At 52.0% G+C, this 24,213-nt stretch overlaps 1 protein-coding gene across 1 annotated transcript; it reads right to left on the minus strand.

Annotated features, from left to right (window-relative positions):
* Nucleotides 1–1,486: 1,486 nt before the first annotated feature.
* On the minus strand, nt 1,487–24,043 carry Itga5 (integrin subunit alpha 5). Its single transcript, XM_003476235.4, has 30 exons — nt 23,571–24,043; nt 16,716–16,846; nt 14,706–14,818; nt 14,463–14,583; nt 14,221–14,282; nt 14,084–14,129; nt 13,743–13,868; nt 13,510–13,554; nt 13,213–13,256; nt 11,293–11,349; nt 11,053–11,105; nt 10,584–10,792; nt 9,876–10,067; nt 9,605–9,650; nt 9,316–9,417; nt 9,073–9,128; nt 8,787–8,941; nt 8,387–8,524; nt 8,205–8,272; nt 7,570–7,720; nt 7,397–7,486; nt 7,148–7,227; nt 6,963–7,043; nt 6,753–6,858; nt 6,292–6,444; nt 5,021–5,104; nt 4,798–4,911; nt 3,991–4,092; nt 3,215–3,337; nt 1,487–2,550 (listed from the first exon to the last, which is right to left on the minus strand). The coding sequence occupies exons 1-30, from the start codon at nt 23,945–23,947 to the stop codon at nt 2,467–2,469; spliced, it is 3,309 nt and encodes a 1,102-aa protein (XP_003476283.1). The 5' UTR covers nt 23,948–24,043; the 3' UTR covers nt 1,487–2,466.
* Between the last annotated feature and the right edge of the window lie 170 nt (nt 24,044–24,213).

Genomic DNA, 24,213 nt, shown 5'->3' on the forward strand with positions numbered 1-24,213 from the left:
CTTCATTTCCTCCTTGCAACAGTGATAGAAATTTCAGATCTAGCTGGGTGTGGTGGCACATGCCTGTGATCCCAGCACCTGGGAGACTGAGGCAGGAGGATCCTGTGATCCCAGCACTTGGCAGACTGAGGCAGGAGGATCACAGTGAATTGAGGCCTGCCTGTACTACATAAACGAGTTCAAGGTCAGTCTGCACTACATAGTGAGATCCTGTGTTAAAAAACAAACTCAAAAAAAAAAAAAAAAATCAGATCTGACCCCTGGAGTTTGGCTGCTGCCACCTACCCTATGGGATTTTTATCCCTGAGAATTCCCAGGGCCCTGTACCATGGCTGTTGTCCTTGGGAATCCTGGGTGATAGCTTCACCTTGTCCCTCTCCATTCTCCCTTTGTATTGATGGGCTTTGGGATGATGTTCCTTAGGCATAAAATTGGTTCAGAAGCCACAATACTTGGCCTCCCAGGAGAAATACTTGGAGGTAATGCAGGCACTGCTAGGTAGGAGCCCGAGTTTACAAAAATATCCCTGGTATCAGAAGACAGTGAACTTCACATGCTCTTCCTCAAAGTCCCATAAATTTGCGGCTATGCTGCCCTCTGGTGGTTACTTTGTGGTTTAACTTGACATGGACATGTTAGCTTCCAAACCCATTTCGTTTCCTGCAGATCAGGCCCCACCTTGGGGAAATAGGACGAAGGTGAGATGAGGCGTACAGCTCTCCTTTTGCATGATTTCCCTCCAAAGGCCAGAATTCTATGACACAGTTGACAGAGAGGTCTTTTACAGTCAGACATGGCTAACTTTGATCTGTCTGGATCACGTTATGTGACCTTGGGCAAGTTACATAAATTCTGGAGCTGTTTTTCCCTTGTGAAGATATGGTTAACAGTAACTACTTCACAGGGCTGTTAGAAATTAGAGGAAGGGGCTGGAGATTTAGCTCAGCGGCATAAGCGCCTGCCTTGCAAGCAAGCAGCTGTGAGTTCGATCCCCGGTACCGATAAAAAGGAAAAAGACAAAAAAAAAGAAATTAGAGGAAATCATGTATGCAAATTATTTAACACTGCCCCTCCCACCAGCACACAACAACTATTAAAACATAATAGAAAAACCTAACTGGCTCTCATCTAATTTAGTTCGATGGCTTTTTCTTCTCATTTAATTACTCTGACGTAAGGAAGCCTGGATATCTCTGGCAGCATGTTCTTCACCTTCCCCTTGGTCCTGGCCTTTGCATTCCAACCTCACTTTTAAACTCCTTCCATCATGGCTTTTGCAGAAGAGAAGTTGGGTGGGGGCTGGGGAGTGGTGATGGTTACACTCCTGAGTATCCCAGGTGGGGTGTGTGTGTGTGTGTGTGTGTGTGAGAGATACTCCTGAATCCTAGTGAAAAGAAGCCGAGACACAGGCATCCCCTTCCCATCAGCCCTCTGGATCCAGGATGAGTTGGAAAGGAGTGGGGTAAGACACAGACAGCAGCTCTGCTAGTGGGGCACTGGGTCGGGTTTATTGCACTTGCAACAGAGTTTAAATAAGTCCTGGGAATCTGGAGCAGAGGGAGGGAAGGGGTGGGCAGGCAGAGGGAGGAGGGGCGGCAGCGTCAGTGCAGCTGGCGGGCAGAACCCAAGTTCTGCAGGCCCACTGGCCCCCTCTCCGGGGAGGGATGACAGGGTCTGAGTCTGCAGGCTGAGGTTCCAGATCTGTTGCCACCACGGCCTCCTCAGGGTCCTGGGCAACTCCTGACTTTTCCGAGTCAGGGATTTGGGCCTGCAGGCCCAGGTCTGGAGCAGACCCACATGTGGTCCTGGATCTGCCTGGATTAGGCTACCAATGTCTGGAGTCGGGGTTCCAAATCAACCCTGAGCCTCAGACTCGATCTGGTTCCATTCAAGTTCTGCTTTCCCCTGGAGCTGGGTTCTGGGCAAGCGTGGACCTGTGTGGGATCTGTCCTGAGCTGGTCCTGGGGAAGCATCCACGGTTAGTGTTCTTCGTTGGCCCACCAGGGTGGGGCTGTTGCAGTTGCCAGGTCTCACTCCCCTGGTCCTGGGTTCTTACTGGAGTTTCCTGTGGATCTTTGGCAAAGCTCGCTGGAGCTGGACAGGAAGTCCTGATGGCATGCATGGTCCAGGGAACTGTAACTGATTTCCTAGTTACAGTTCCACGTTGTTTTCAGAAACTCCAAAATGCAAAGACTGCAGAAAGGCTGGGGCCTCTGTCCCTGGGTCTGAGCCCTCCATCCACGAGAGGGCATGTGTAAACAAGGGTCCTTCACAGTGCATGGTGGGAGGGATCCCCAGCTTCCTGCCCCCCTCCCTGGCTCTGGCCCTTCAAGTATGTCTCTGGGCTAGGGAGGAGCTTCTCCCTGGCCCTCAGCACCTTCAGGAAGTGTCCGGTCCCCTCCCCGTCAGCAGGCTGAGCGTGGGGAGACTGGCTCTTCAGGATCGGGAGTCTGTGATCAGGAGGACTCAGGCATCAGAGGTGGCTGGAGGCTTGAGCTGAGCTTTTTCCATGGCGGTGCCATATGGGAGGGAGCGTTTGAAGAATCCAAGCTGAGAAGGAGGAAAAGAAGGGAGAGTTTAGATACCGCCATTTCTCTGCAGCTCTTATCTTAATAAAAAATGAAAAGGACTCTAGTGCCTCCAATCTCCCCATTCTGTAAAAGTGGCTTTTGAGCTCAGAGTAAGACTGTTCCTTCCAGAAGTCCAGTGAGCACAGGAGCGCTAAAACTGGGAGTGATTTAGTATGGGGAAGAGTCCTTTATTTCCCAGTGCTTAAAGATGCCTCCAGTTAAGCCAGGAGGGGAAAACAGTTTGAACTCAAATGCCAAGTCTGATTGCTTAGTAGTGGTTGCCTTTTAAGGCTTCTAGGTCACTTCTAAAACAATCAATTAGTGTTGGCCACCATGGACTTTTGGAGGAAGTAACAGCACAAATGCTTTGTACTTGGCATGTGTGGCTGATAGTGATTTGGTAAATATGGGTAACTTTATCATCCTGTGACAAGCGAACTCTTTCTGAGCTTGGGGCTACAGGATGAAGGGAGACATCATATAGAAGGAGAAGGGTGGGATAAGGATGGAATGCAAGTAGCCAGGGCAGGGCTGGGAGCACATGGCTGGAGGATTGACCTGGAGGGGTATACTTGGGATTATGCTGGGTTCAAGGGCAGAGGCTGATGAGAGGGTGGCCAAGTTGTGGGCAGGATATAGCTGACCTTGTAGAGGACATAGATGAGTAGACCTAGAAGCAGGAGGCCAAAAAGGATGGCTAGGATAATAATCCACAGTGGGACACCATTGCTGCCTTCTGCCTTAGTCCACTGCACAGCCGTGGCCACCTGCAGAGCAAGTCCAGACAGGTCATGAGAACACAGAAACTCTGCCTGCCTGACACATGGGCCCCACCTGCCGCTGGATCTAGACTCCCCTTACTGTTCTTTTTGAGCTAACAGCACTCTGAACATAAAGACACAAGTTCCTAAAGTGTACTACATTGTCTCTTACTTTTTTTTTTTTTTTTTTTGTCTTTTTCATTTTTATCGGTACCAAGGATCGAACTCACGACCGCCTGCTTGCAAGGCAGGTGCTTATGCCGCTGAGCTAAATCCCCAGCCCCTGTCTCTTACTTTTGAGCTTTCTGGTCTGCTATTCTTTCTGCCCAGAGTCTTCCTTTCCTGCATAGTTAGCCTGGGAAGTTCCTTTATTACTCAGCTTACAGTTCATTTCTGCCAGGAAGCCTTCTATGACCCCAAGAGAATGAGCTCAAGGTTTCCTTGAATGTGCTTCCATAAACGCCCTGGCATTTGTCACACTGGACTAGCATTGCCCGCTAGGCTGTGAGCACTGCTCCTTACCACTATCTGCAACATCTGCATAGTTCCTGGAACATAGTACGCTCAATAAATAGTTATTGCTCCTACCCATGTTCCAGGCCTAGTCTCAGCAGTCTGGGCCCTATTTCCTTGGCCCAGACCTCTGGCCCTGGACTTACCTGAAGTTTCTTTTGGGGCAGCTGCTGGGGTAGGATTCGATAGGGCATCTTTAAGGCTTTGTACTCAGCTTCACACTGCAGGCTGAATGGTAGCTGTTCCTTCTGTGGGTCAGGAAGGGAATTCAGGGCACACCCTCTTGAGATTGCGGACAAAGCTTCCCTCCATCTGGTTTAGGCTGTGATCTTTTCCTCACCATGTAATTCAGATTGGCCTTGAAATCTATGTAGCCCAAGATGGCCTAGAACTCACTGTGATCCTCCTGCCTCAGCCTCCTGAATGCTGAAATTACAAGCATGCACCACCATGCCCAGAATCTCTCCTGATCTCAGACTCATTCTCCCCTGATGTTGTTCACATGAGATAGTAAATGTGAAGTGGAATAATTCTAACTAAAGAACGTGTAACCAGATGACTATATGTTCAATAAAAACCAGTTTTTTGCATTACTAATGTGGGTTAATATTTAGGACAATGGTTGGCCCATAATGTGTGCCCAACAACTGACTTCCCTTTATTACTGTTACAACTGCCTGCGTGGACACCGCGGACTCATCTCTACCTCAGTTCTACATTCTTTGCCCACTGGTCTCCTTTTCTGAATGGGCTTGGAAGGGAAGCAGTTACTCCCACTTTGGCCACGAGGTGGCGCCCAGAATACACAGCTTGCCTAGAAAGGTCGAGGCAAGAGGAGCTGGTGTATCTTGTCCATGCACCCAGAGGGGAGGTGGCAGTAGGCCAAGGGAAAGGTCTGGACAGGTCCCAGAGTCAGGGCTCTGGGGGTCAGGACTGACGGGAGGCTTCCTCACCTGCAGGAAGGTCTTGGCCCAGACTCGGAAATGCAGCTGCAGACTTAGGCTCTGTTGTCGAGGCACTGGTCCGAGGTCACAGTGCAGCCTGAAACACTCAGCTTCTGGGCATTTCTGGGGGAGAAACAGGAAGTTTGAACCTAGAGTTCTGCCCTTCTGGGTTCTCAAAGCCCAAGCAAGTAATCAAAAGTTGGGCGAAGGCCTCATTCCCAGTGTAGCTTACCAGAACCTGTGGCCCAGAGGAGGCAGGACTCCGGCCTGGAGCGTCCCGTCTCTGCAGGTGGTGTGGGGCCTCCTCAGGATCCAACTGGAAAAGGAGTGAGAACCTAGCTGCCTTCCACCCCATCACTGTGCCTAAGGCAGCCTGTATCTCCTTACAGACCCACCCAACCCACTGCCCCTGTGTGCACCCCATAAGCTCAGTGCTGAAATACAGCACTAATTAAAAACTGGCTTCAATTTACATGAAGATGTATGAAGAAATCATCGGGCCCCTGCTCCTGCTGCGGGGCCTTGGTTGTCCCATCCAGAATGCTCTTCCAACTCCTGGGTAGCTTTGTCCTTGTCTTCCAGGCCTCAGTTTAAACCATTATCTCATCAAGAAGTTTCCCTATCATTGCTTAGCCTCCAGTGTCTGCAGTCCCTGCAAAGTGGCTCTGCCCTTTAACTGTTCTCTCTCTTTTTTTTGTGAGTACCGGGAATCAAATTCAGGACTTTGCACTTGCCAGGCAGGTGCTGCACCACTGAGGTATATCTTGGGCCCTTTCACTGCTTTTTTTTTTTTTTTTTTTGGTCTATTTTTCTTTTTTTTTTTTTTTACACTTTTTTTTTTTTGTCCTTTTCGTTTTTATCAGTACCAGGGATCAAACTCATGACTGCCTGCTTGCAAGGCAGGCGCTTATGCCGCTGAGCTAAATCCCCAGCCCCCTCTATTTTTCTTTTTATCAGTACCGGGGATCGAACTCACGACTGCCTGCTTGCAAGGCAGGCACTTATGCCACTGAGCTAAATCCCCAGCCCCCTTTCACCGCTTTTTGATACTGTAATTTTGTTTTCTTTTTGGTTTTTTATTGTCTGTTACTCTCCGCAGAGTTCAGGCTCCATGAACATGGGAATTTGGTCAGTTCTGATGTGGCTTCCCCTGAGCCTAACAGTTCGTAGACTCATGTGATGAAATGCCTTTGAGTAAGTACACTACAAAACAGGTATGGGGCCTAGAGAAAGAGGACTGAAGGCTTCCTGTAGGAGATGCCATAGATCTGAGTCCTTGGAGGATGCTAAGCAATAGAGAAGGGTAATTTAGACAGAATGAAATACAGTTGAGAAGTCTTTTTCTCTTCCTGGGTTTGGAGGTATCTATTGCTCTGTCCCTTCTGATGACCTTGTCCCAGCCCTGGGCACATGCCCAGTGCCTCTTACAGGCCTCCACAACCCTTTCCAGCCCTCAGCCCTGGCCCACTAAAGTTGCCCCTCACCAGTGTCCAGGCTTCTCACCTCCAGGCCCTGCAGGTTGGGAGTGTAATTGGTGGTGCAGTTGGGGAGTCCTGTAACCCTGGTCACATAGAGGAGCTGATGACCTTCCCAAGTCTGGGGACAGCTGATATCCAACACACCCTGGCTGATGGTGCTGGGGCCATGGTTGATGAGCTAAGAGACAAGAGCACAGTCAGTGTGAGAAGGAAGGGGATGCCTCTGCTCCACCGAGTCCCTGGCCACCATAGTCCCCGTCCCGCTGCAGGGCTCCTACCTCAGGACTGAGGGAGGACTCAAGGGACAGAAATGAAATCCTCTTCAGCTGACGCCGTTTGATACAGCTGTACTCACACACCCTGTACATCACTCCCTCCTCTTTCCTTGGCCTTCCCTCTGGTCCCGGCCACTGTCCTTCTCCACCCAGCTTCCGTCCAGCTCGTCCCTCTGCTCTTTCTCCCTGCCTGCCTTGAAGCTCTGCTTACCTCATAGACGTGGTGGACAGCAGGGCCCACGTCCCCTTCCGTCTGAGGTTGGTTTGGGGGATGCCAGTCACTGGCTGGGAAGAGCACGGCCTCTGGCTTGGAGACACTGAGAAGGGGTGTGGTTTAGAAGAGGGTGGAAGGGACCTCATCCGTGTCCTTCCCCAGAGGTCTGTCGCCCCTCCCAGGAGGCCCCTCTGCCTGGGCACTGACCCATTAAGGGAAACCTCGGCCTGAGCTTCCACGGAGAGCCGGTAGGAGACCACATCGCTCTGTGAGTTGTTGAGATTCTTGCTGTGGGATGGAAGCCAGACTGAGGTGCTGCCTGCCATAGCCTCTCCGGCACCCCACTCCACTTCTGCCCGTCTTGGTCCCAGCTCTATCCACTTGCTCCCTACCTGAGGATCTGGAAGTCAAACTGGATGTTCTCCTGTGTGTCCTGGAGATGGCGGACAGTGAACCGAAGGCCACCCCAGAGCTGCAGGGTGGGAAGGGCGGGGAGGGGGCTGTGAGACTAAGCACTTGCCGTATGCTCCAGCTTCAGCCCTCCTTCTCTGTGCCACAGTTATGCTCTGCATGGGCTGGTCACTGTCCCGAGGTCCTCTTTCTCAGCCCTCTCTGCTCCCCACACCCTGTTCTAGACTTACACTGGCTCCTGCCTTCATGGGGTTGCCCAGGTCGCACACCAGCAGGCTCTGGTTCACGGTAAAATAGTCGCAGCTCAAGCTGGAGAAGTTCTGGAGGTTGGGTGAGCACAGTTAGTTCTGGTGTCCCCTCTAGGGGTTGTCCTCCCAGGGCCCCCTTGAGAGTCCCTTCTCACCCCTGGGTTTCTGACAAATCCTATATACTCGGCCTCCAGAGGAGCAGTGACGCGCAACTCGGCCTCGTAGGCACCACCCTCACCCACATTCTGGGCGTGGAAAGTCAGGTTCAGTGTGTCCTTGTTACCCAGGTACACTCGGTTCTGGTCCCTGGAGGAGGCACACAGGGAAAAGGACACTGGGGAATTAATCCTCAAATTGGGACAATGAACTGTGAAAAAATATATGGTAGAAACAGACACCATTAACTGAGTTCTAACACTATGGCAGGTACTAGGCCAGAAACTTTCTGTTGATTACTGCATTTAATCCTTCAGAAAGCCAGAGAAATAAATACTATTATTCCAACTACATAAAGAAGCTGCTGGGTGTAGTAGCACCTTCCTGTAGTCCCTCAGGAGGCTGAGGAAGGGGGACAGCTGGGAGTGCCAAGCCAGCCTGACTACAGAGTGAGACTCTGTCTCAGAAAACCCACCAACAGCCAACCAACCGAACAAACAAAAAGCCCCAGAAGGAGGCGGAAGCTAAGAGAGGGTCGGTGACTTCTCGTGGTCACTCAGCTAGTAAGATCTTGCACTGTTTCTGGTGCCAGATGCAGCCTGGACTCCCCAGGCACACTGTCGACTCCACTTACCCAAACACTTCCAGCTGCAGGTCCGGCACACAGATGTTGTCTTCGCCACAGTCCAGCAGGATTTGAGCCTGGGGAGCAGGGCACCCTTGAGACTGGGCTGGCCTACCATTTCTGTTCTACAGGCCCCGCTCCCAGGTGCCCGGGCTTTGGTCCTCTGGGGCCCTTCCTGTGGCCTTCCTCACCTTGTCCTCTATCCGGTTCTTGCTCTGATAATGCAGAACTGGTCGGAGGCCATGGCTGTCCGTGGGGGCTTTGGGGTCCAAGGAGAAGTTGAGGGCGATATGAATCGGGGAGAGTTTGTCTCGGAATTCTGATTCATTCTGGGGCCAGAGGAGAGAGTTCAGAGCATAAAGGGACTGTGGGGTCTCGGTGGCTCTGTCAGCCTATTTCCTTTTATCTATTTGGTTCCTAGTTCTGATTGTCCTCATTGGTTCAGGGGGCCCAAAAGCTTTGTCCCCAGCTCCATTCCTCAATGAAAGAATCTCTCAATTCCTCTTTTTTCATGGGGGCCCAAAGTTTTTTTGTGGTGACTCAGAAGTGAAAGAGCCGCTAGCTAGTCTATACTCCACCTTGGAGCCATACCCGGAGGTAGATTTTCATCTCTCTGCACTCCTCCTGAGCCCCATTCTGGATAAGCAGCGTTTCTGTTAGGGTTGCTTGTTTGGAGGCCAAGAACAGAGCTCGCCGGATTCCTCCCTTTTGCTTCTGCCAGTCCAGCTGGAGCTCCACTGTGAAACCTGCAGCCAGGAGCACAGAAGGTACAAGGCTCTGTCTGTCTCTACTTCCTAATCTATCCAGAAAGAATGCAGGTGTCCAGGCCCCCAGCCCCTCCATCCCATCCCTCAGCCAGCCAGGCAGTCTCCCTCACCAATGGAATTAGGGACATGTTTTCCAGAAGCATTGAGGCAGAAGCTCAGGTTGATGCTGGAGAGAGACCAAGAGAAAAGCCAAGTTGCAGTCTAATGTAACCAGAACAGGTGTCCTGTCTTCCACCAACCTTTCAAACTGACCCAGATGAGGACACCCACCATTTGTCCCCTTCCTAGGGCAAACCTGATTCCCTGCCCACTCCCCAGCACAGATCCCTACAACTCCCAGGGTCCCAGCTCACCAGGCTACAGGGTTCCCCTCCAAGCTGCAGCTGCGCTCCTCTGGGTTGAACATGGCAGGGAAGATCGTGAGTGAGGCACTGGCAGACACGATGGGGCGACCCCTGTGAAACACGAATGGAATGTGGAGTAAACAGCATTAAGACTCCTCTGAAACCCGGGCACAGGAACACGATGCTCTAGGCCATGACACTAGTTTTCTCTACACTGATTTTCCCAACCGTAGCTCAAAGAGAAATTCTCCATTCTCAGTGTCCTCAGCCTGCTTCAGTGGCCCCTTGGAGTTCATACCTGTACACTACAGCCTTGTCCACGCCAAAAGACCCCACAATCAGATCTGTAAGAAGTCAAGAAACCAGTCTTCACAAGCAAGCCCCAAAGTAGGATCCTTTTTTCCTGGTAGCCTGTTACAATATTGCTCAAGTAGGCCAAAGCTGGGGGACACCGCCCTCTAGTGGCTTCGGCCTAGGATTGCACCCAGAAGCTTGGGAAAGGTAAAGACGTGGGTAGAGGGCTCTGACCAGGGAATTTTAGGGTGCAAAAGGCTTTGGGCACAACTCACCAGGATATCCGTTGCTATCCAAATCTTGGCCTCCTCGAAGAGCAGAGCCAAAGAAGTCTGGGGTGTGGCCCGCTGCCCACAGGGGCTGCAGAACCTGAGAAGGCTTAGAGCCCAGCCCTCCTGGGCCCCCAGGGAATACAAACACTACTCCCTGCTGAGTCTCCCCGCCAAAGGGAGCCCCGACAGCCACATCTGCAAACACACAGTAGGTATGCGTCAGTCAGTAGGCTGTGAATCCAGGGGGACCAAATTTCTCTTATTAGACCCCAAGATCCTATTTACCCCCACTTCTCAATCTCTTTTTTCTAATCTTTTTCTTTCTTTCTTTTCTCTTTCTCTCTCTTTCTTTCTTTCTTGTCTTCCTGCAACAGGGTCTCACTATGCACTTCAGGATGGCCTTGGGCTCACTTATGTAGGCCAGGCTGGTCTCAAACTCACAACCATCCTCCTGCCTCAACCTCCCAGGTTCTGAGATTATAATCATGCACCATGAGGCCCGATTGTTTTCAAACACTAAGACCAGACTTTACTAATAAGATTCACACTTCTCCTGGGAAGGTTATGGGGCTCTGAGGATAGCAGTGACAGACCCTCTCCCCTCTCCCTACAACTCCCAGGGTCCCAGCTCACCAGGCTACAGGGTTCCCCTCCAAGCTGTATCCAATCCCTTTGGATTCGTCCTTGGTTCCCTGAACCCATGGTGCTTACCATTGTAGCCATCCTGGTCCAGGTCCCCCAGGGGGGTCAAGGAGCTGCCGAATCGGCCAAACTCATCGTAGCCAGTGAGACTCAGGGTGGGTGTGGGGTCTATACCAGCCGGATGCTGCATGTAGATATAGACTCTGCCCACCTCCTGAGGCCGCCCGTCAGCTGTTCGCTCCATGAGCAGGGGTGCACCCACCAGCAGGTCATCCAGCCTGGGACAGAAGGACAGATCCAGATACCCTGATACCCTGTCATGCTACCATCACCCCATTTCTAGCACCAGAAATCCCACGCATCCTGGGATCCTCCCTCCCACCCAAGTCAAGGACTTGAGATTTCTCATCTTTAGCCCTCAGCTATCTCCTTATCCCAGAGAAAAAGCTCTGGAATGCACTCCGCTTGGCTGCTGTCCATACCCTCTCTTCCCTCCTGCATGGGACAGGTACCGCGGTGCGTCCTCTCCTCTACTCACCCATCCCCGTTGATGTCAGTGGCAGCCACGGCATAGCCAAAGTAGGAGGCCATCTGGTGGGGAGCACGACAAAAGGGCACACGAGTTAAAACAAGGCAAGGGTCAACCAAGAGGGTCTTGGGGGCCTGTGAGGGGCCAGTCAGAGGCTCTAGGGAGGGTGAGACAGAAATGTTACTGGGTCAAGGAAGCAGCGTGGCTGGCAGAGGGCCCAACCGGAGCAGGGCTGGGGAGCGTCCTCACCTGTTCCCCTGAGAAGTTGTAGAGGGATCGGATGTCTGAGCCATTAAGGATGGTGACCTAGGGGTACAGAGATAAGTCTATTGGCCCTGGACAGCCCAGGGCTAAAGGACAGATGGATTCGGGATCAGAGGGAGCAGGCATTCCTCAGAGAGGCAGTCCACTTGTCCCTCCCTTCCCTCGATATGCTGGGCAGCAGCACCTCAGGGATACTTCCCTATTTTTCTTCATGTCACTTATCAACTACTAGTAGATTTCACATTTATATTTGCTGCCCATTTCTGCCCACAGGAATGTAAAAGCCCCTGGGGGCAGAAGCTTGGTTTTGTTCCTGCTTTCTCCCCAGAGCCCAAAGTAGGGCTCAGTGGGAAGAAGCCATTCAGTGATTACACCTGAGTACACCCAGGGGCTTTAGGCCTACGGTGTTCAAACCCTAAGTCCTCCCTCATTCTTGTCTCCCTAGTGTTCCCCTGGTGATTGTCCCTCCTGCCCCCAGCCCCAGTCTCTTGGTTCCTGCTCCCTTCCCCACCCTCCTTGCTGTGATTTCTGGTGTGAGCTCTCACCCAGGGATGCTAGACAGCCACTCTTCCTGCCTCAGCGCGCTCCCCTCAGAGCAGCAAGACTGACTTGACTGCTCCAGTGTGACGGAGGATGGTTACCTCTGGCCTGGAACCCTCAGCAGTTCCCCACAGCCACTGCCAGTTCTCAGCTTCTTGGCTTGTCTTCCAAGGCACTGGAGAATCTGGCTCTGATTTAGGTATTTGGCTCAATATTCTCTTATTATCAGCCCACAAACTTGCTAAACTACCCGACATACTTTCCTTTTCATGCTGCCGCCCAGATGCCCTCTTGCTTTATCTTTATAAAGAGGCTATGGACTGGAGATTTAGCTCAGTGGCACAAGTGCCTGCCTGGTAAGCATGAGATTGTGAGTTCGATCCCCAGAAGAAAAGAAAAAAAAGAGACTGCTCCTTCCTCTAAACTGTTGTATCACCTCAACTCCTAATCACGGTACATAAAGATTGCGACTCTAGAATAAGAAAGGGCCTTTTTTTTTTCAAACCAAACTCAGGACCTCGGACTTGTCAGGCAGGTGCTGTATCACTGTGCTATTTTCCCAGTTGAGAGTTGGTTTTATTTTTTTTTATTTTTAATTTTTATTTTTTGGTACTGGGGATTGAACTCATGATTTCACGTTTGTCAGGCAGGCACTTAAGCTGCTGAGCTAAACCTCTAACCCGAGAACTGGTTTTAAATCTCCAACCAGCCATTTCCTAATTGGATGATCTTAAGCAACTCCCTTGGTTTCATAAGAACTCAGCTTTCTCATGTGTAAAATGCAAATGATGGGATCTACCCCACAGATTTATGAAAAACCAGAAATGACAGTGCCTGCTGCACTGACTGAGGGGGCACCAATCGTGGCTCCGCCTGAGATGAGAATTGTGTGTGTCTTGTATCACATACTTGATTAGAAGTGTTTCATAAGATTGGGGATGATGTCTTTCTCATCTTCCTATTGCTTACCTTCCGTGATAAACACTGCTCACTGAAGGAACCCCTATGGCACTCTTATCTGTAGCAGCACTTGTCACAGTCTAATAATAGCAGCCACCCGTTGTACACAGCCTGACAATTCACTAAGTATTTTCATGAGCATTATCTCACTTCACCCTTTCCAGAGCCTCGTGAGTTCAGTACTATTATTATCCCATTATACAGAGAGGACGGAGGCTCAGAGAGGTTAAGCAGGAAGGAGAGTATGAATAAAGAACAAAAAGATTTAGCCAGAGTGAATGCCGGGAAACTTGAACACAATTCTGACTCCAAAGCCCATGTTCTGATCCACAAATAGTGGACAGGTATGGTTATTTGTGCTCATCAAGGACAGGAGAGGGAGTGGGAGGTTAGGCTGGGTCTTACATAGCCATAGGTGAGGTTCCCTTTGGGCACACCAGCAACAAAATCTGCAAAAAGAAGACAGTGGTGAGCTCTGGCAGAGGAAGGGCCACAGCGCAATGGGGAGTGTTGAGGTCCTGCTTTTTATTTCTTGGGGTTTTTTGAAACAGTCTCACTATGTAGTTCAGACTGGCCTTGAGCTTACTATACAGCCCAAGGCCTTCGATGAACCTCTCACCTCAGCTGGGGTGAGGTATGCATATCCTAGCTAGGTTCTTTCCTTCTACCCACCCTGCTGTGGCCAGGTCTGGGGACACTCACCTTCTGTATCATCACCACTGAATTCACCCACAGCCACAGAATATCCTGGAGGAGGGATGGTAGACATTAGTGTTCCTGCTTCAGGTCCCCTCTGCCTGCCCCCCCCCGGGGCCCTTCTTGGTCAGCCTGCATGTGACAAGCATAGCGCGCCCCTGGAAGGGAGGCAAGGACATGAGTGGGGACAGGGGCACTGGAGCTGTCCCCTGCCATCCCCTCCCCACCTGCTCACTCACCCATGTAGCTGTCGTCATAGATGGAGCTGGCCTGGCGAGTCTGCAGCTGCCCCTGGACCAGGTTGATCAGGTACTCGGGGTAATAGGATTCTTCGATCTGCTCCTGAGTGGCAGACAGGATCTGGCCTGGGGAGGGGAGCAGGAGGGGATGGATGGAGGGGAGGTCGCAGACAGGGACCTGGGGTGGGATTTCAGGAGTCTGGTTCAAGGAAGGGAAGCATGTAGAGGGTGGTGGAATGGGATATGAATCTCAAAGGAGGAGTCCCAGGAGGCACAGAGGCAGAGGAGGGAGTGCGGAAGGCATGCTGGTGCCAGGGGCTGAGGAGGGCAGAAAGGCTTACCTTGCCAGAAATAGCTCCCTGGCCCACCCAGGACCACACGGCCGGTCTGTGGAGAGAAGGAGGTGAGGCAAACATCTGGATCTGGCTCTCATCCCCTGTCCATCACCACTGTCCCTTCCTCTTGGTCACCCTCTCACCTTGGTGATCTCAGCACTGAAGCCCCCTTGGCAGTAGCCTTGCCCTGCTGCTGAGCTGAAGTCTGTGGGGGGAGAAGGTGGGGAGAGTAAGCCCTGCACAGATGGGCCACACAGGAGAGGGGAGAGAGGTGGAGGACGGAGTAAAGCTCATGGTGCAGGGGGGCTGTGGGGAAGCAGCCTGGGCACAGGAGAGACTGCGGCAGGGAAGGCGGGGCTGGCCACAGGCCCTTGCTCACCCCTACCTGAGCGGCAAGGTGCATACTCCAGGATTCGGGTGAAGTTGCCTGTGGAGAGGTAGCAGGTGCCCACAGGGTCGACCAGTGGCTCCTTCTCTGTGCGCCAGCTGTACAGCGGAGCACATGCCTGGAGGCCCGGAGGAGAGGCTTCAGGTGCGGTCCCATAAAGCCTTTCCTTCCTCCTTCCCTCCCTCCCTCCAGGCCTGGCCTGCTTGGCCACTGGCATCACAGAGCCCCCTGGCTGCTCACCAAGATGGAGGAGCCATGGGCTCGAATGGTTGCCCCGAACCACTGCAAAGACTTGTATTCCACAGGCTCCTTTCCCTCTGCACTGGACAAGGAAGACTCCAGGTTCCGGGAGCCTTGGGGAGAGGAGAAGAGGTCCTGCTGGGCCTTGGGCAGCTATACTCTAGTGTGCACTTGCTTGTAGCCTAAGGATGCCCAATATTTCTACAGCCCTAGCCCCTGAGGCCCTGTGACCTGTGGGTGAGGGGAGCCTGAGACGATTTCCACCCACTTGAGGGGGCCGATTCAGGCCTCCTCTGGCCCCTCTGCTTCCTCATCCCACTGGGACAAGATGCTTGCAGTGGGCCGAGGCACAGCATGGTGGGAAGGGTGGTTGCTTCCCAAGAAAGAGGGTGACTGGCTGCACCTCTTGTCTGTATCTGGACTTGTGTCACTAGTAGCATCCTGTTCTATGTACTTTTTCCTTTCTGTTCGTCTTCCTCCTTTCTCCCTCCTTCTCTTCTTCTTCTTCTTCTTTTTTTTTTTTTTTTTTTCCTGAATCAGGGTCTCTTTATATAGTCCAGGCTGGCCTTAAAGTTGTGTCATCATCCTGCCTCAGTCTCCCCACTGCTGGGGTTACAGGTGAGCCCCGCCCAGCTCTGTGTTTTCTTCATCTTTGTCTGTCTGTCTTTCCAAACTTCCTCTCTGCCTTCTATATGAACACCTTTCTTCTTTCTCTGACACACACTCTCTCTCTCCCTCTCTCTGTGGTACCAGGGACCACCTCATGCTTGCCAGGCAAGTGCTTGAGCCACTGAGCTAAACCCCCAGCCCTCTCACTTGTTTTTCAGGCTTCCTAAAATCAGTTTGTTTAGGAGATGGGTAGGTAGTAGTTTAGTGGTATAGCAACTCTGTCATGTTTCACGATTTTTTTCCCCAATATGGGGATTAACCCTAAACATAGGGTCTCTGCACTGAGCTTTATCCCCTCTCCTTTCCTTTTATTTTGCGTCAAGGTCTCACTAAGTTTCCCAAGCTGGGCTTCAATTTGTAGTCCTCCTGCCTCAAGCTCTCAGAGTGTTGGGATCACAGGTGTGTGCCACCCTGCCCAGCTGTTTCATGATTCTTCTTTTTTTTTCCTTCTCTTTTTGGCAGTTTTGGGAATTGAACCCAGTGCCTCTGGAGTGAGCTGTCGCCCACTCTCTTTTTTTTTTTTCTTTGTGCATTTTAGATATACATAATGATCACATTCATCATAGGGAGTTTGTACCTGTATGATATATGCCTTGCTTCTTTTTTTTCACATTTCCCCTTCCCTTCCTTCAAGCCCTCTCCCCTTTTTATGCTCTCTTTTTTCTAGAAATGGAACCAGGGCCTTCTTCACACATCCCCGGTGAGCCCTCTACTATTTTATGTTGTCCTCTGTTTGTCCTCTCACCATCTTTATCTCTGGAGAGAGCTGCCCTGAGTTCATACCCTTACTCTGCTGTTTACTAGGTGACCGACCTTGGGCAAGTGGTTTAACCTCTCTTTCCTCACATGTAAGGTGGTTGTTGAAAGGATTAAGTGAGCTGAGGTATGTGGAGCACTCACACCAGTACTGGCACAGAGCAAGTCCTCTTGAGTGGAGCTGCTGGTCTGACTCCTGGCCATATCTCTGCAGCTCAGGACTTCCTTCTCTGTGAGGGCAGTGCTGAATCATTTTTTAAGCTTGCAGCAGAAGTACTGTTACAGTGCCTGGTGTGCACTATCACTCAGTGCTTAGTAAAAGGAACTGAGTAGTCTGAGTCTCTGCCCTGTCTTTGTGCTGCAGCCCTGGCCTCCCTGAGTTGTGAGTGATTCAGTGGAAATGAGAGCCACATGTTTCTGAATCATGCCCGCCCTCTCTGGGCTGGGCTGGGAACGTGGAATGAGTGCCACAGGGAGCCACTGCTCTGAGCTGTGTGTTGTGGGCGGCTCCTCGCTCCAGGCCCCACCCCCAGCTGCGACTGCTACACTCCACTCCGCTGTGCTCCCAGGACTCCACGGGCCTACCTTTGCTGTCAAATTCGATGGGCATGCACTGCCCTGGGCTGGTGCCCCACGGACAGAAGTAGACAGCACCACCCTGCAACACTCCTGGCTGACTGGTGTTAGCCTTGGGCGCTCCCACCAGCACGCTGACCCTGTGGATGGCAGGGAGAAGAGGTTTAGGGTGGCTCCTAGTTCTGGGTTGGTTTCTGGAGGCAGGAGGTCTCAGGCTTCTGGGCCAGGCAGCATGGGGATGGGAGAGACGTCCCCCCCACCAATTGTATTTTTATCTCAGAAGATGCCACAGATGCCAGAGGCCTGACTGGAGTCAGGCAGTCCCCATGTGCCGCTGTCACTAACCTACCTCCCCCAACCCTCTTCCCTCTCCTACCTTCCTCTGTTTATAAAAACCCGAGTCAAAGGGGCCAGACCCCAGCTTTTCCATCTCCCTACCTGCCAAGATTAGATGCAGAGCCTGGCTGAGAGTAGAGTGTGCTCAGCATGCTCAAGGCTCTGGATTTTGGGTTTGATTACTAGTACCAGAGGAAAGAGAACATGTAACAGTCAAATGGAATATACAGCCTATGATAGAAAACTGAAACTTTGGAGGTCTCACTTCGTAATTCAAACTGGCCTTTAACTCGCAGCAATCCTCCTGTCTCAGCCTCCTGAGTGCTAAGCACTGGGAATACAGGCATGCACCACCACACCCAGCTCTTCTTTTATTTTAAGAAACAATTTAAAACTGGGTGTGGTGACACATGCCTATAATCCCAGCTTCTTGGGAAGACGGGGCAGGAGGACTGCAAATTCAAACCCAGTCTGGGTAACTTAGTGAGACCCCAATCTCAAAATAAATAAGAGCTACGGATATAGCTCTGCAGTAGATAAAGTACTCCTGGGTCTGCTTCCCAGTATCACACACACACACTACAAAAAGTGGGGGTGCAATTTAGATGCACAGTCCCTGGAACTCCAGGGTCTTCTTTAGGGTCCAATCACCTACCCCATGCCCTCTCTCCTAAGCCAAATCCTTTCCCTGAGCCACGCACGACCCAGGCCTTTGGCTGCTTTGCTGCCCAGCTTTGGGGCGTGTAGGAGGAAAATGTGAATCTTGGAAATCAAGCAGAAGTGGAGGACAGAGAAGCATAAGAGGTTAAAAACACACTAATTCCCTGGGCCTGGGCTGGGCCTGTCCTCGCCCCAGGACCTTGTAGCAATCTTCACCTTCCTGGCCAGGTCTCTAGCTCAGCTCTTGCACCCCTTTAAAATATACCATCCCAGAAGACTGAATTCAAACTATGTTCTACTGAGGTCTGCTTTCTAGAGGGTAGCTCAGTTCCTTTCCCAGGGAAGTTTGCTTCTGATGGAGTCCCAGGTTGGGACAGTCATAGCTAAGATCTGGGCAGCTTTTCTGACTTGAGTGCTGCCTCTACTACCCATAAGCCCTTGCCACCAAGGCTTCCACGCAGCCCTCTGCTCCCCTGGCACTCTCCTCCAGGGTCTCCTGTGCAGCCTGCATGTGGCAGCCTGGGTAACTAGCCCTGCCAGCCTTGCCCTCTGCTTTCCTCCAGTGTCTGCCTCTGGTATGGATCCTGTCTCTTGTTCCCTCTGTCCCTAGTGTTTGCTTTCTTGGTGCAGTTTTGGGTCCTTTCTTTTTCTCTTGACCTCAGACCTTAAGTTTCTCTATTGGTTTTTGTTCTCTTTCAGTTTTCAACATTCCCCATACCCATCCCTTTCCTGATACTGATGTTATCTTCCCCAGCCTTTCTTACTGGAAAAGAAGGCCAAGGGGGGTTATGGTAGTGGTCATAAAGACTGGGGTACCTTCCAAAGGGAATAGGGGATGGAAACAGCAGGGAACAGGCCCACTGAGCCGAAGTAGGGTGTGTGTGGGTGGGGCCTGTAAGGGCCAGAAGAAGAGAATGGAGGAGACAGAAAGCAGGGTCTAGACTCTAGAGGAATGCAAGCAGGGAGGCAGAAGGAGAGTTCCTGAAGTTATGGGGGGTGGAGAGGGGAGGTACCAGCTTTGGTTACCCTGGGGACAGGAAATGTTTACTGCCTGTGGCTTCCTGTCTGTTTCCAACCTCACACTTCTCCATTTGTCTCCCACCCGCTGAGCCCCACCCCTCCCACTCAGGATTGCATCCAGCTGAGGGGTGGGAGCCAGCCATGCCAAAGGCGTGGAGACCTGGTTGGTTGCTAAATCCAGTAGGCTACACTGGTGATGAGGTTGCAGTGCCTCAGGGCTGGGTGAGGAGAGAGGGGTGTACCCCAGGGAAGGAGGATGCTGGCCTCCAACCTGTTGCAGACCACTGGACCAAGGAGCCAGGAGTTTAGGCTCTAACTCAGAGTAGACTTGAGCAATACCCTTTCCTTCTTTCTCTGGGTAATCTCAAAGTCTCCTGTCTGGACTGAGACCCAGGGACCCCACTCCCAATCTGTCTGACACCCGTTGCTGTTGGGGAGGGGCTAATCCTGGGATGGCTTGAGGAGCATGCTTGGAATTTAGCAGGATTGGAAGGTGACAAGAGAGGCCTTACAAAGCCTAAGTGCCAGGGGCAGCCTGTGCAAAGGTTCAGGATACCTGCATGTGGGCCTGGGACACAGATCTAGATGCTGCCCTGGACCCTGGCCCTACTGCCAGAGGATTCAGAAGCCTTAATACCCAGCACGACCAAGTCAATCCAATACACAGTGCCCCAGCACATGCCAGATGTGGCACTTGGTGCCAAGGATGAAACATAAGCTAGTTTGTTCTTACTTTCCCATTTCTAGTTCCAGCTTCCTAAATTTTGCAGCAGTCAGGACTTAGGGGGTCTCGGGAAATAACAAAGGAGGGTCCTTGCGATATTTTCAATATTTCATAAAGCCTAACGGAAATCATGCATTTAGCTGATAAGGTAGCCCAGGCTAATTTAAACTTCAAATGTGTTTTGGCTGGAATTATATCAATTCATGTGAGGAACCTGGTTATCTCATGTTGGTCAGAAACTCTGATTGGCAGCTATACATGTTTTTGGTTAATAAAAAAAAAATGAGAAAGGCAATGAATTATTCCCTAAGAAATGCAGTTTTGCAACTGAAATCTTCCAAAATAGTCAGATGGGATAAGTAATTGCTGTAATTTATTTTGAAGACTTACAGCCCTGAGATTCTAGAGCTGACCCTTAGAGAGATGAACTACTGCTTTTCAGTCTAACACAGATGGCCCATGGTTGCCGCGTGCAGTTAGGAAGGCCAGCTTGGTCCTGATACTCCCACGTAGTTGTATATCCTCATGTGATCATTGGAAAAACTAAGTTCCAGAGAAGTTAAATAACATTTCCAGGGTGAGAAATCCTTCCCAGCATAAGAATCAGAAGGTCTTGGTTCTTTGGCCAGGATTCTGGTCTACCTCATTGGCTATTTATCTCCCTCTCTCCTCTCTACTATCTCTCCAGCCAGGCTTCTGATTAACCAAGTTTCAGTTCAATACTCAGTTACTGTTTGACTCTCTTGGCCTTACAAGGTCGGGGTGGAGAGGAGAAAGTGGACCACAGCCCAGTTCCTACAGTAGCTCTGGCTAGACCAGAGGGGGACACCTGCTCTGGAACCCCAAGTGCACTCACAAGGGAAATGCCTGGTTGGTTGAGGAAGGAAGCAAATTCCCCAGCTGCTTAGGTCAAAAAGCTGGGCTGAGTGTCCAGGTCCAAGTCACTTGTCTTTAACTATAGAGTCTCCTCCACTCATAAATGATGAGTTGCCCTTGAATAGCTCTAAGGTTCTATGATCCTGAAGCTTTATTTTCTCTATATCTAAAATGGGGCAATAGCACTTTCTCTTTTTTTTTTTTTTTTTTTTTGCACTTTCTCTTTTTAACACTAAGGCTATTTCTTTTTTTTTATGTGTCTTTTTTTTTTGAGACAAGGATTTGTTATGTAGTTCAGGTTGGCCTTGAACTCACTCTGTAGCCACAGTGAAGCCATCCTTGTGCCTCTACTTCCCCAGTGCGCCTCCCCAGTGCTAGGATTACCGGCGTGTGCCACCACACCCAGCCTTAACATGGGGACTTTTGTAACAATCCAATGAAGAAATCATATGAAAGTGCTAAAGGAATGTGAGGAACTATTATTACCATCGCGATTAGAAGAAGGTACTAAAAGCAAGTAAGAAATGGGAGAAATTGGGCATGGCAGGAGGATGTCGTGAGTTTCAGGCTAGACGGGGCTACAAAGTGAGCTCTTAGAGGCTATTAGTTGAGCTTCTGTCTCAAAAAGACCAAAAAACAAACAAACAAACAAACAAACAAAAAAACAACAGCTGGGGATTTAGCTCAGCAGCATAAGCTGCCTGCCTTGCAGTTGTGAGTTTGATCCCCAGCACCAAAAAAAAGTGGTAGCCAGGAAGGAAAACTCCCATGGCTCCATGCATTGGTCTCTCTCCCTCTCCCCCTGGTGTCTTTTTTTTGACACAAGGTTTTACTATGAGGTTCAAACTGGCCTTGAACTCATTTTGTAGACTAGGCTAGTCTCGAACTCGCACTCATCTGTCTGCCTCAGCATCCTGAATGGTGGGATTGCAGGCATGTGCCACCAACCCTGGCTTTTTGTCTTTTTTTTGAGACAGTCTCACTATGCAGTTCAGGCTGGCCTTAAGTGCACTTTGTAGTCTGTGTTGGTCTTGAATTTGCAACAATCCTCCTGCCTCAGCCTCCACAGTGCTGGGATCACAGGCGTGAGCCACCACACTCAGTCAGTTCCTCATTTCGTCTATAATACTGTGTATCTGAGCTTCATGGGAAGACAAAGTCTCAGTACAGGTCTGTAACCACAAAGGGGATGTGCCCAGCGCAGACTGACTGCAGGCCTTGTCCTTCCTGCTGTGCAACCTCTGTGGCAATCCTCTGTCCTCCAGTGCTGCTTTGCTCTTCACCAGAGAGGTGATGCAGGATGGACCAAGAATCTCAAGACCCCACCCCCTTGCTGTGGCCCCTGGAGGGAAGCTATGCTCTCTCAAGTGGAGGGGAGGGAATGGAAGGCCCAGCTGTGGTGGGAGGGAGGTCAGCTCTGGGGCAGAAAGTTGGAAGGCTGTTCTAAGAGGTATTGCACAGAGGGTAGAAGAGCAAGGAGTATAAGCGGGACACCTGGGCTCTCCTGGGAGGGGAGAGGAGAGGAGAGGATGAGAACACTGGGTCCGGTATTAGAAGATGCCTTCAGGGATGGTAGGATCAGGCCAGGGGCCAGACAGACACCTAGAGGATCAGGAATATGTGAAAGTCCAGATGTTTCAGGGGTGTGTTTCAAAAGGGAAATGACACACTGAGGAGAGGGAGGGGAAGGTTAAAAGCCAGATAACTGGATATGCTGGAAGGGGAGATCCTCATCGACTCTACTCCACTGGGGTTGCAGTAACAAGTTTGAGGGGCCTGGGGGAGGCAAGGCCTGGTAGAGGCGCCAGGCCAGACTGATGCAATGGTGTTTGGGCAAGAGGCCAGAGGGGGTGGAGTGGGGGTTGGGTGGGGACCTTGAAAAACCCAGATCCAACAGCTGGGACCTACCCATCTTTTTTTCCATCCCAAAGTCCCCTGGACAAATTAGACATTTGGTCCCTTCCCCAACTGAATTAACTAGCCAGCAGTTAACTTTCATGTGTAAGAATAGCTCACCTGACAGAGGTCCCACTAAACCCTGAGGTGCTGCTGGAGGGCAGGGTGTTGGTGGGAAAAATCGAAAGCTTAGCACTCAGGGGAGAAGGTATCACTCCAGTCATTCTTCACGGTGGATCGGAAATCTGGCTTTCTGGGGGTCTCTGGCCCAAGAGCGGTCACCTTCCCCACTTACTTCTCAACCCCCTAATACTTAAACAAACACTCTTGTTCTAATGTGGCCTTCGCCGTAACTCTGGTTTCCCCAAACCTGTGGCACCTCACTTTCCAGGTGGTCAGGGTTAGAGTTTGTCACCTTGCTGAGCTGGGAATAAGGAACTTCCTTAGAAGGGTTCAGGATCCTTGGTTCCTTTCTTCGGATGCTCTCGGGCCCAGCGACCTGGAGTCTCCCCGGCTTCCGACCCGACCCCGGCCCCAGCCCCAGAAGTCTCCGTCTCAGTTCAGGTCTAGCTACAGGAAATCAGCTTTTCTCTTCCTCCCAAGAGCTGGGGGAAGAGAGAAACCGCCCACCCCCCTTCTCACACGCGCGCACACCCCTCCGGACACATCCATGTTACTGCTCTTGGCTGAGTCCACCTCTAGCTCCAGCACCCCCAGTTCCTGGGTCCTAGGGCTCTCCCCGAGTTCTTAGGTCCCCTAGTGTGAATAGATTGGGGGTGGAAAGCGAAGCTGAAGACTGAGGAGAAAGGGGAGGGAGCAGCCGTTCCCCTTCCAGGTCTTTTCCTAGTCTGAATTGAGGGGGGAGGGGAGGAAGAGACCGGTCCCCATTTAACCTCCGACCCCCTCAGTCTGTCCCCCTTCTTGGTACACAAAGCTCGTCCAGCTCCGACCTGTTTCCTCTGTGCACAATGGCTCCCCGTGTCCCCCAAGGCTCTTCCTGGACTCCATGCCCCTCAGCGTCCCCATCCGCCACGGTCCCCCGATAGCCCGAGACCCTCAGCTTCCACTCCTGCGCTCTCCTCTCCTTGGCCCCGAAACCCCTGCCCAGAGTTCTAGCTTCGTGTCCTCTCCCCACTCAACACATGTCTCGCCCCTGATCGTCCTGCACTCCAGGCCCCTTTCCACGCCGGCCACGGTCCAGCCCCCGCTCCAGCGAGGCCCCCAACACCGCAGCTCGGGTCCTTGCAGACTCCGCCCTCCACCTCCAGCCCCCGGCCCTGGGGACCCCGGCCGCGCCCCCAGTCTCCAGGCGGCCCCCTGCCCCCTCGGCGCCCCTGATCCTTGCCACTCACCCGTCGGTCCCCGGCCGGTAAAACTCCACCGAGTAGCCAAAGAAGGAGCCCGGCGGCCCGAGTAGCACAGCTGGGGCCTCCGAGTCTAAGTTGAAGCCCCCGACCCCGGGCGGCGGCGGCGGCAGGAGCAGCAGGAGCAGCGGCAGCAGCCGAGGCAGCGCGGGTCGGCGCCGGGCGCCCCAGCGCGGCTGCAGGGCGCGGAGAGGGGACCCTGGCGTCCGGCTCCCCATAGCGCCCGTTCTTCCCTGTCCTGGGGCCACCGACCCGGAGCCGCTTCCTAAACCTCCCAGAGGCGAATGACTCAACGCGGGGAGGAGTTTGCCAAACTCCCGACTGAGCCCTCCCCCCGCCGGGCGAAGGGGCTGGCGGGGGGGCATTCCGGGGTCCTCGGAGCCTCGAGCCCGCGCCCCCCACCCCAAAGGGGCGTGGGGGGGCCGCACCTCTCCACCCCCTTTCCCCAGCCCCAGCTGGAGGCCGTTTGTCTGGCCTGGGTCAGACTGGGCGGGCTTGGGCTCTTCCCCCTCCTCTCCACTTCCCCTCCTCCTCCCCCTCCTTTCCAGATGTACAAAGTAAACGCTCGGAAAAGGAGTCGGAAAAAGGGAGCGGAGAATTTCCTAATGAGGAAAGAAATCACCTCTGGAGG

This window comes from Cavia porcellus, unplaced genomic scaffold (assembly GCF_034190915.1).
Source record: "Cavia porcellus strain 051 isolate PalLab524CR breed Dunkin Hartley unplaced genomic scaffold, mCavPor4.1 scaffold_8, whole genome shotgun sequence".
Taxonomy (NCBI): Eukaryota; Metazoa; Chordata; class Mammalia; order Rodentia; family Caviidae; genus Cavia; species Cavia porcellus.